General features: G+C 42.6%; 2 protein-coding genes across 4 annotated transcripts in view; both read right to left on the bottom strand.

The window, feature by feature from the left end:
* The window catches only part of LOC106102699 (probable myosin light chain kinase DDB_G0279831), a 17,935-nt gene extending 6,236 nt beyond the window's left edge, over window positions 1-11,699 (bottom strand). For all 3 annotated transcript variants that reach the window (XM_013282250.1, XM_013282249.1, XM_013282248.1), the window contains exons 1-4: window positions 9,903-11,699; window positions 1,920-2,001; window positions 1,348-1,414; window positions 445-558 (exon numbers count right to left, since the gene is read on the bottom strand). In XM_013282250.1, coding sequence (XP_013137704.1) covers window positions 445-558; window positions 1,348-1,414; window positions 1,920-2,001; window positions 9,903-11,630 — 1,991 coding nt within the window. In that variant the 5' untranslated portion in view covers window positions 11,631-11,699. The remainder of the gene's footprint in view (window positions 1-444; window positions 559-1,347; window positions 1,415-1,919; window positions 2,002-9,902) is intronic.
* LOC106102701 lies at window positions 2,609-6,137 on the bottom strand. Its single transcript, XM_013282251.1, has one exon. The coding sequence runs from the start codon at window positions 4,274-4,276 to the stop codon at window positions 2,807-2,809; it is 1,470 nt and encodes a 489-aa protein (XP_013137705.1). The 5' UTR covers window positions 4,277-6,137; the 3' UTR covers window positions 2,609-2,806.
* Window positions 11,700-11,705: the final 6 nt, after the last annotated feature.

The following is an 11,705-nucleotide window of genomic DNA, read 5'->3' as shown; positions in this document are numbered from 1 at the left end:
ACTGAACTAATAACCGGAGTATTCAACTAGGCCCTTTTGTAAAAATCTATTAATGGCGCATAATTGACTGTTAGACTGCCAGATTTCATTGGAAATATTTAAAACTATCTTTCACCCGCGACTCCGTACGCGTGAAATTAAAGAAAACAAAAGTGGTTAGCCTATGTGTTCATCCAGATCATCTACATCTATATTTATAAATTGGTATAATAGTATGAAGTATGATTGAATTATTGCAATGTGAAGACAAAAAGTTAAGTAGTTATTTCATATTTTATGCGCGTGAGACGCTTGATGCATAATAAATTGCAGTTTCATTTCCTACATTTAGTTCTTTCTGTACGTATTTAAATGTTACATTATTTTGTCGCAGACAGTCAAAGTAGGCGGATGTTTATCTCGGTTTCGTCGAGCATATAAATAATGCGATCGTGCAGTACTTACTGTTTACAGTCGGGGTCAACTTCTGCCAACTTTTCTAATACATTAATCTCTAACTTTGCAGCCTCTCTGTACTTCTCGACGTTTTTTATTATTTTAAGAGCCATTCTGTGCTCCCTGAAAAAGTTAGACAAAACATGATTTATAAAAAAAATACAAAAAAAAGTAATAACGTCAGACTTATATGACAATATTGCTATCCTTCTTACATTCACTGTAAGGAGCAGGGACAACAATACATTTTTGACCGACTTCCCAAAAGAAGGAGGTATTCAATTCGACGATATGTTTTTTTTTTATTTTTTTTTAATACGTTTGGATCTCACAGTAGTAGAATTCAATTTTACGAATATCTAGCATAAATTAAAAATAAAGCGGGTCTAAATCTGACATTCAATAGCAGAAAAATAATTTCAAAACTTATATAAAGAACGGTATTTAGTAGCAATTGCTAGTGAAGGTATACTGGGTAATGTAAACAAATGAAAATAGAGCTTGAACAATAAGCGCGCGCCGAGCAGCGCCGCTCCGCCCGCCGCCGCCGCCGCCCGCCTTGCCAAAACAATGTGTGTCGCAGACAGCTAGTGCGAACTCATTCTATCACAACGGGGAAATACTTGTAATTTCCTTATTCTCATAATATTAGACATACTTGAGCCGGTGAGAAAGGGGCCACTATCGTGTTTAGTTCTATCAGAAAACATGTATAAAAATGACATAAAGGATCTAGTTACACATTCTCTTTCATTGGTAAGGAAGTCGCTGGTTGGTGAGCTATCATAACTTAGTTTGAATTATGATCACTGGGTCAATTAAATTTGTCGGTTTATACAGTAACTAACCAATGTCTGTATGTTTACTTAATCTAAAAACGTTAGAATAAATAAATTGAAAATTATATCTTACATTTCTAAGTCCTTGACTTCGACCACCTTTCCGAACGTGCCCTCACCGAGAGTGTCGATGATCTTATCTGAAAGTAACCGAGTACATAATGAATCAACTGCACACATCAGCGTTGCGACGGAGCCGGGATACATCTCCATCACAACATTTTTATTAGCACGTAATCCTACGAAAAAAGAAACTCTAGAAATTTATAAAAGCAGTTGGGGTGCAAAATTATGAAACAAATTATTTTCATTCAGCGTCAATTTTTAAGTAATCGTTATAATTTCATGATGTTTTATAAGTAAAGAAAAAAATACAAAAATTAAAAGCATAAAGTTAATGCGAGGAAATCTTCGTAGAACACGAATGTCTGCAACGGGGCTTCAATGTACTGAGAAAGTTACACATTTAATAAACTGTCAATTGTTAGTGTACGGTGTAAATTTTGTTTGTGTGTTCGGTTAGAACGATGCATAATTTAATGCAGTCTCTTTGTGGGAATGTGCTGTGTACGTGTTGTGTGTGACATGTATAGTGTAGCTATGGGGTGGGGTGGGGTATGGTAAAGTTATGTTGTGGACACGAACATCTCGCTCCCATGACATATCCGGGCCAGTACACCAGGTGTCCGTCCTTGTCGTCCTTGACGGAGGAGCGCGCCCGGGAGCTCTGCAGGGCGGGCAGTGCGGCCAGGTAGGGGCAGCCGTAGTCGCCGCGCCGCGCCCGCGCCCGCGCCCCGCACACACGCCACACGCGCCACACGCCACATGCCACGGAGAGCGCCACGCGATCGCCACGGACCCGAGTCGTGTTGTACCCAACAATCAGAATGGAACGGTTGCCCGTCAGACAAGCGACAATTGGAATGTGTGTCGTACATGCTGTTAGAGGGCGAACGGGTGGGCGCTGCGGGTCGCGCCAGTCTGCGGTTCAACTCATCACCGATCACAACACCACACCATCACTCGCTCTCGCCACTCTCGCAAGCGCAGCCACACGCACCGACGGCATTCGATCAGTGTCCACCCGAGCCCTTACTGAATAAATTGCAACGAATACTAACGCCCGAAACGCTCGAACCGATCGAGCTTCTCCGCTTACGACCGGCGCTCGTTAATATTTTTATGCAATAAAGAAACATTTTGTCCGTAACAACACGCACAAATAAGCTAAACACATGCACTATCATTTTACAGTGATTGGTATGGCCTCATTTCTGCAAACGTCAAAAACACACTGTTAGTAGTAAGTACGATTGTAAATAATGTTTTTTTTAAAATACCGCTCTAATTTAGTTTTGTAAAGAACCACTCATATATGTAAATGAAACTACCTTCGCTTTTATAAATGTTCGGAAAACACATGCATTCAATATAATGCTTACTATGTTCGTATTTACTATTTTTATTTTATTATTTAAGCTTCCTACAGTGTACATATAGTTCACTTGTATATTAAATCGTTAAAGAGTCATTTATTGGAAAGCATAAATTACTAAGCACGGTCCGGGTGTACAATATGTTAAGAGGGGCAGGCGCAGGCGGTTAGGAGTGCTTACAGGCGGCGTGGCGGCGCGCCGCAGCAGGTGCCTGGGCCGCTGGGGGCGGCGGCGCGCGCGCATCTCGGGCGGCAACGCCACCACATCACCCACCCCCAGCGGCTCCGGCCTGAGTGCCGGGCTCGCTACAGCACCTGCACCGTTGGGCTCCTTTTCCGTAATACGTCCGTAAACTTCATCTAAATGCGCGTACTTCATAATCAGGCTTTGTATCTCTTTTCGTCTAGTTTCACGTTCGGTGAGGACTCGGTCGCCCACAGGTGTTTTGTCGTCGTCTTCGTCGCTGGATGGGAAGTAGATCTGCTTCTGCCTGCCAGCCTCCCTGGCGGGCGAGGACGCCGGGGTCCTGGTAGCTTGCGACTTGACATCGCTACCGTGCTGCAGGGGCGACACAAGATCGCGCGCCGCCGATTGTATGTTGATATCAACGGGACGCAATGATAACTTTCCACCTCTTTTCTCATCACTTTTTTCCGCTCGAAGCGATCTCCTTTGATGTCGACGGTAAACGCTATCTCTGTCCTTCCCGAGACGATCTTTGATTGAGACATCGAATCCATTTTTAAAGTCGTTCCTATCTCCATGTTTATGTCCAGACGATAATCGTCGGTCGGCCGTATTTCTGAAGGGGGTTTTATCTCTTGTCTTCTCGCGCGAATAAATATTTCGTTTGAAAGAATTTTCACCGAACACAGCAGTGGTGAGGCTTCTCATCAGGCCCCGGGGCACTATCGGTTCAGGTTCCAGAGTTTTATCGCGATCTTCCTTTTCTTTCCGAGCTCTTTCTTTTTTCTGTATCGCAATTTTATCCAGCACGGAGGAATACTTGTCTTCCAATCGACTGCGCGTACTGCCCAGCATAAGCGTAGGATCTATGTTATTGTTGTTAGCTTCCTTGAGTGGGTAACGTTTGGTGAACGGCGACGATTGATTGTCTTTCAAATGTGCTCTGCGGAATGAGTCACTGCGAGTTAGCGCGCTAATACCGGAGCTCGTATGTAAAGGTGATGTATCGATCCGGGACTTAGTGGTCGCAAGATAGCTCGGATACGCACGTTCGTCGTTCAACTTCCGCATAGAGCCGGATAATCCGGACGTGAGAGACGTGTAAGGAGAGATATGGCTATTGTTGTCATACCGTCGGACGTTTGTGAGGGCCGAGTTTTTATTAGCTAGAAGCTTGTCATCATAACGGGTTCGCGCGGCGTGCAGCTTAGTATCGATGACGGCGTCGTTTTTCTCCGAAGGTCCGCGCCGCGTCAGCCGATTGATGATGCTGGAGTAGCCGTCCGACAGCAGTTGAGTGACGCTCGAGGTGGAAGAGCGCCCGTAGCGCTGACGCCGCGGGCTGGTCGTGCCGGCGCCGCCCGCGCCTGCGCCGGCCATCTCTTTTCGCACTCACTAGTCGCAACACCGAATCACTTCAACCGGGATATACACATCACATAACACTGTTTCACCATTGTAATTCAACAAGTAAAGGCCATCACATGTTTTAATGTGTCAGGTATTTCATGGAGTGGTACAGGAGGCGTACGGTTTGCCGGCGGATATTATACTGGGCGTACTCTGGACCGGGAGCGTACCACCGCACGGACGGGATTTCAGAAAGATCAGTAGCGCAAGCGAGTGCGGCCGTCGGTGCCAAGTAATGGTCGCGGACTAAAAATATCGGCAACCCGTGGGAGCGCCCTCCCGCGCACTCCGAGGTGCCGCCGCGTGCGCATTTCGTCGCATTATCCGCTGCCGCTGCTCCGCCGATTTAATACGAGCCTTCAAATACACGTTAAGATACTTGTATACATTGAATGGACTTCTTAAATGTTTGTCTTCGGTTCGATTACGACTTGAAAAACCTTGACGCTTACTAAATCTTCTAAATTCCACGACAATCAAAAGTAGCAAATTTCAGTATATATATTTTTTTTAATGATAGACGTATATGTATTGGTATTATAGACACCGGCGCGGCGATGCGTGCGATTTCTTTCTCCGAACGTCGAGCCCGAGCGCCAAGACAATTCTGTCAATACGCGCTCAGTAAATGGGTTAGTGGGTGAATAATGCGTAGCGTGCGCGCACTGACATCTCCACGCGTACTTGTTATTAATCATCACAATGTGGCTATCGCATGTGAAGTCTCGGGTCAATCTTAATCTTGATAGATCCAGCATAATCAAAAACAGTTGTACTCTTATCTCTTCATAGCATGGTCGAGCACAGAGTTAAAGTAACTAATAGTTTTAAATCATGACTACTCTTCATGTTTTCTTATCGTTATAATGTAAACAAATTTTATTTGTTCATCGTCTCCTTATCTCCGTCGGATATTTCATAGTTTAATTGATCGATCTCGACGTTCAAACTTTAGCGGTGCAATTCGTGTTCAGCTTAACAATGGACACAATGTTGTCAGCCGACGCAACGTACGGCGCTGCGTAACGGAAACGCTATTGAAATATCAAACATTCCCCACGTTGGATTCGTAAGTCAATTTCGTTGCAACCACTATGTTAATACTTTTCCTCTATCAATATTTTACGCAGACCTGGCATCTCACATACTGAGTATCTATTCTAAAGTACTAGCGTCACTATTGAATGCATGTATTTTACACAAAATGTCAAAACAAGATCAAAGCATGCTCATCACATATGTTACCTCTGAGGAGTCGAAATCATCTGTCAATGTTAGTATAAAAAAATCCACAACTTTTTTAACCACTTTGAGTAAATTAAAAGATTTCATGATTTAATCACGGCACATGAGACTATAGGTAAAAGTTAATCTGAGATTAACACTGCACAAACTGCGGTTGTATTTATTTCATAGCAGTTTGTACGACGGTCGGTGGTGTACTATCAGCTGTTGAGATGCGTCAAGGATCGCTAAACATGGCCGGGGTGCAGGTAAAGCTCGCCGGCCTGCCATTGGTCCGTGGACCCCGTCGATAATACCGTTAGGGTACAGGCCTTTCAACCTTTTTCTTTTGTTAAAAAGGAACATACATGTTCCTTATACCAACGCAATTAAAGCATATTCGAAATTCTAATAAAACGTTAAGATTTGTGTAGCGATTAAAGAATTTGTGAAATACACGGTAACATATTTTCTTATAACATTCTCACATAGGGAACTATGTGAATTACTGACCTTGCCCGCGATACGAGTAAATGCACCGTCAACATCGAAAAGTACATCGGCGACGATGTTGAGGAGTTTGGCGACATCATGCCACTTGCAGCCGTGGTCTTTGAGAAATCGCTTGTAAAGTTCATAAAAGGACGAGAAGCGTAGTGGATCGCGAACACGGTCGGGCTTTAGCGCCAGCTCGGCCATAGCGCTTGCAGCGGCGCGCACACGTGTCGGTAGCGGAGACGGCTGAGCGGCTGCACGCCGGAGACGCGACTGGTCTGGCGTAAACGGCCGCGTGCACACACTAGCCGATGTTTTGGTTTTGTACACAGATTATATTTCACAATATTACTTTATATGGGAGAAATTAAAGATTGTGCAGTACGTTTGTTTTCGGTCGCTACCAAACTTCGACTGAGAGAACTTCCTTTTGCGGCAAACCAATTAAAAGACGGCGAAGTGAACGACGGTCACAATTTAATGGAAGCATCGGTTCTAACAGGATTTATCCGCGTGATTCCTGTCCGACACGTGCTCTTCCTAAACAAGTATCATAATACAAGTATTAAAATAAATAACATAGTTATTTAATATCCTAGTAGCGTACCCAATTGGGACTCAGTATTTATAAAGGTATAAGTTTTAATTTTTCAGTATGCTACAAACAATGAAAAATGTGATGACTACAAGTAACCAACGCCATAGTTACGTCATGTATATAATAGTAACATAGTTCGGAAACGAACATTATTCATATTTTATCAGTCTCTGTAAAGTTTTATCTCATTAGCAGACAGGGGCGGGGATATGCGGTCAACAGCCAATGAATTGTACAAGCGTTTGTTTCGGTTCGAATTTGAACCCGGAACCGAATGTTGGACAAGTAAGTCACCTGATTGCTGAGACACGCGGTCGTCACGCTGTAGGATTTCCATAAATAGTGTTAACTAAAATCACTAGTTGTTTTTACTATTTTTTTTTAAAGAAAACAACACAAGTGAGTATAATGAGTAACAAGTAAGTAAACCATAAAAATTTGACAGCAATCGAACCGGACTGATAGCGTGCGCGTGTTCATTCAAGGAGAGAATAGTAAGATAATAAAATTTATAATTATTTAATAACAGCAACAGAGAATAAATAACATAAGATAACAAGGGACAGTAGATAAGGCCGCGTTCACATTAATTGTAGCGATAGAGCTAAACAAATGGTTAAAATCATTGCATCGACTCGCGGGCATTGACACTGTGACGCGTGACATTTTGTGTGTGCTTAACATACTCTGTTGTGCACGTGATAGGAGAAATAACTTTATGGAAATACATACATTGATAATAGCATATTTCAGTGTTCAGTTTAACAGTTATTGTTTCCATAACTAGAGTATCAATACAAACGTTTCTAGTTAGGTAAAACATAAGTACCAAAACAATTATGAGGGGTTATCTTTTAAACTAATGACTCTCAGTTTGAAATTTCATAAAGTTACTTAATTACTTTCCATCATCTAAACAGTTTACTGTATCATAAGTCTGACTCCTTAACCTTCAAATAACATTGTAAGTTTTTGGCTAAGCGATTGATTTACAAAGTAACACTTAGCACTAGTAGGGTTTCTTTACTTTGTCTAGTAGACGTTTCGTCGCTACAACATATCGATGCGCTTGACACATTAGTGAGAGGGCAAGGTCTCCGGAAGGGGCGAGCATTAACAGACAGGTAAGCTATGGACTAGAGGCTATAAGACTTCGTTCTCCGCATTAATCAGTCCATATCTCGACGTCCGAGCCGACGGTGGATTAACGATACGGTTTTCCATTATCGCATGAACTTGACCTCTGCATATATTGTTATTTTTATTATGCACTTACGACTGTGAGAACAACTAATCCATGTTAAAATTATAAAACTCCTAGCTACAACCTGAGTGAAAAAAAAAAACTGATTTAGTAGCCTACTTCAGACGGTACTTGTTTGAATGTTCATTCAGAATCATTCCAATGCAATATTACTTGCAGCAATGTTCTGGGCTTTGACATTCAAGTTGTTAAACAGAGAAGAATTTGAAAAGACTTACAGTTGCTCTCCATGTCTCTAATAATCGGTCAATATCAACTATCAATAAAATTAAAACGGTTTTACCGCACATGCGATATCGAGCAGATCTCTGAGTAATATTAGTTGTAAAAACCTAGCATTTCCGTAACAATTCACACGTTCAATATTAATATGGAAAAATCTGTGTAAACGTCAGCTACAAGTAAATGTTTATTAGATATTTTAAATTAAAAGCATACATGAATCATAACCTCGTAATGTCACATTCTTCGCAGGCGCCATGACCATACTAGGGATATATTATTGAATCAGTGTTGCTATGACTACTTTTATAATGGTCTATATAACGAACATTAGTGCCGGTGGCTCAGGGGTTTGAGCACTTGTAATCCACAGGTCGTGGGTTCGAATCCCGAGTTCGAATGTGATTTTCGATTTTTTAAATTTCATATGTCTATAATACCTGACGTTCTTACGGTGAATGAAAATATCAAGTTACAACCTGCACTTATCGGCGAAGAAATTCGAAGATATGTGTGAAGTCAACCCGCAGTGAGCCAGCGTGGTTGACTATGGCCCAGTCACCCTAACTTAGGCTAGGCTCCTAGCCAATTTCTATGGAGACGTATAGTGAGCTAGTGATGATGAACAAACATAGTATAGAACACTTCATAAAGTTTCTCGTCGTTGTGCATCAGCCCTACGTTCGTCGTCATCGTACCCGACAAGAACCAGTTGGAGCAGGATTCAATTTAGGAATTTCGTATCAGTCAGACAATTCGAGGCAATTGCTCGCGGCCGCCATCTAATGAGTCTCGATTAGGCAAATGTGTTAGCGTGCCTACAGCGCACTGTTGTGATACTGCCGCTATTACATTGTTGTGGACGCGCCGACTGATGATGCTATGTTTTCCTCATACGATAACGGTGTCTATTTGCATGGCGTAACACGTGAGTGTTGCTTATTAGTGTCCGCAACCAGCCAGTGTAGCACGCTCACTAATAAAACCGAAACCAACATGGCATTGATAATGACGTTGGTGGTATAATTGCTTAACATATACGTAAGTAGATTTTCTCAAAATTAATAATAACACAAGTATACTTGATTCGGTATGAATATTTCAGAACTGAGTAATTTTTCCGTTATTTGGTGGAAACTCACTCGACATGCCTAGGTGAAGGTGATCCCGGCTATTTCTGTGGCTTGTTCATGTTTTGCGCGGCGCGTGGCGCCATCTAGCGGCCGCCATTCGAATTTCATAGATCTCGCCAGCTGCTGCTGCTATTTCCGTCAGTTATACATCCCAAATTGTTTATCGACTTCATGCATGTGTATATATGCCTGATACACACGCGATAATGAAATACGGAATCGTGTTAATGGGTTGTTTAAATGAAAACAATTAGTTGACATTGTGGATACACAAACAATATCAATATTAGTTTTATATGTTTGAGAGATAGCAGTAGTCAATTATGATATCGCATGCAGGTTATGACAATAAATAAAACATGACAAAAATCAACTGTTAATACAATATCGTATTAGCAAACAAACCCGAGGCTCGTAGTTAAGTAGATTTTTTTAAAATCGCGAATCAAAGCATACGTTTTGAATGAATCCCTGACCTAAAATAATGTTAAAATAGATGCGCAACGGTCTCAATGTGCCGTTGGCAGCGCATTGCGCAGTCGCTGGTTTTATTAAGTTCGCATATATAATTTGATTAATTATTCCAATGTAATTTCCATTCTTTAAACTGAGAAAAAGTCAATCGAATTATTGCCTAAACCAATTGAAAAAATGGCTGACCTCGACTTCTTTTTGTTGTTTGTCAGGTTTGAGCTGTATATTGTGAGGGGGTGGGGGCGGCACAAACGAGCAGGACGGCTGAGGGTCCGCGGCGGCCGTTTCTCCTGCCTTCGCGGCCGCTTGCTGGCCTGCCCGGGGGCCCCTATCCGCAGCTTTCGCCTGGCCCTCCGCGTTCTGAATGCAGATTTGAGGCACATTTTTCTGTACATTAACACGTTGGATGGGAGGCGCTGCCGTCAGCCACGCCGCCGGCACACAGGGAGGCACGGGATGCTTTAGTGATACATGGGACGCGCCAGCGTTTACGTTATTAACACCAATAAAACCTGCTGGGGTGGAGGTACTTGGTGCGGTAGGTGGTTTATCGTTGTATACAATGGGCTCAGCGACGACCGATTGTTTTTGCGTCTGCGCCTTTTCCGAATTATCATCCAAGCACTTTACATTTGACAAATTATTAGGTACCGGAGGTATTTTCGATGACGCACAATGGTCCTGAATGGGAATGGATGGTAATTGACTGAGGGGCACTTTGACTAAAGTTTTCTCTGAAGCGTGAACGTGAGGGCCACTAAGTAGGTTTTCTTCATTTTTGGCAACAACGGAAGTGGTGTTATTTTGTGCTTCAGGTATGGGAGATACATCGTCTCTGCTTTGAGAAAAGTCAGTACTGTCACCACAACTGGAGAGTTCACCGAGACTTTGCGCCAGGTCGAGAGCTGATGCCTCCTGATAGTCGGTGGAGCAAGGGGAGGTGTCGTCGCTCGTGTCATCTCTGGCGTTAGCCACTTGGGAGCTTTTACTACTCGGTACGAATGCTAAACTAGATGTGATGTCATTAGATATGTCAGCGTTGAGGGAATCTTCACTACGAGAGGATTCTCTATTCGCATTAGTGTCGATGTTACTACATTTGTTGTCTTCATTTGCTGGCACAGCAACAACGGTATCGGCAGGTGCTGTTCCTTTTGATTCTATATTAACTCTATCACATACTTGTAGCTCACTTATGTTATTTTCGTTGACATTTTTAAGACTATCTGTATCCCCCTGCGTACTCATATGTTCTTGTTGTTTAGCTTCGTGTTTCAGACATTCAACTGGTGGTTCAGCCGGCAAGTTCATGTATTGTGGTAAAGCAAATTCTAAATCATTAAACCTCATGTATTGAATTCCGTCATCTGTGGGAACCTCCAATTGTGGTGAATAATAATTGTAATTTGAATTATCATGTCCGTATACAGACCATGGATCGTTAGTAGGTATAATAGGCAATGTTTCGTAGTACAATTCAGAATTTAGTTCGGTATTATTTAAATATTCGGGCTTATAATCCCACGTTGGAACAAATGAATCTTCAAATGCTAAATAATTATCGGGTAGCACCACCATCGATTGGTTAAGTAACGACGGATCTAATGCAAAAGAACCGTCGTAGAAAGGGTTGTTTAACACCAGCGGCGGCGGTTGCATCTGGCCGCAGTCTAAGGCAACCTCCGCTTCCACAAACAGTCCAATTTTTGACAGGTCGGGTTCGGATCGACCGAGTCGACAGGCACTTTCGACATTTTCATCACATTTACTATCATAAACATAAGATATGTCAAAACTGTGAGTCCGTCGTAACAATGGTGAAAGGTGTGGATCGGCACAAGAATTATTCCAGAATGTATGATTGTCCGCTTGGCTGTCAAACAAGTCCTCACACGGTACACCCACGTTGTTCATCTGTTGCAAAGCATCGGGAAGAGCACAGGAGAGTGCAGTGTCGCTGGGGTGCGTGTCAGCCGGTAGCAGATGCAC

Source organism: Papilio polytes, unplaced genomic scaffold (assembly GCF_000836215.1).
Source record: "Papilio polytes unplaced genomic scaffold, Ppol_1.0 DF823912.1, whole genome shotgun sequence".
In the NCBI taxonomy this organism is placed as follows: domain Eukaryota; kingdom Metazoa; phylum Arthropoda; class Insecta; order Lepidoptera; family Papilionidae; genus Papilio; species Papilio polytes.
Note: the sequence above shows the minus strand (reverse complement) of the source record. Positions and strands in the feature narration are given on the sequence as shown.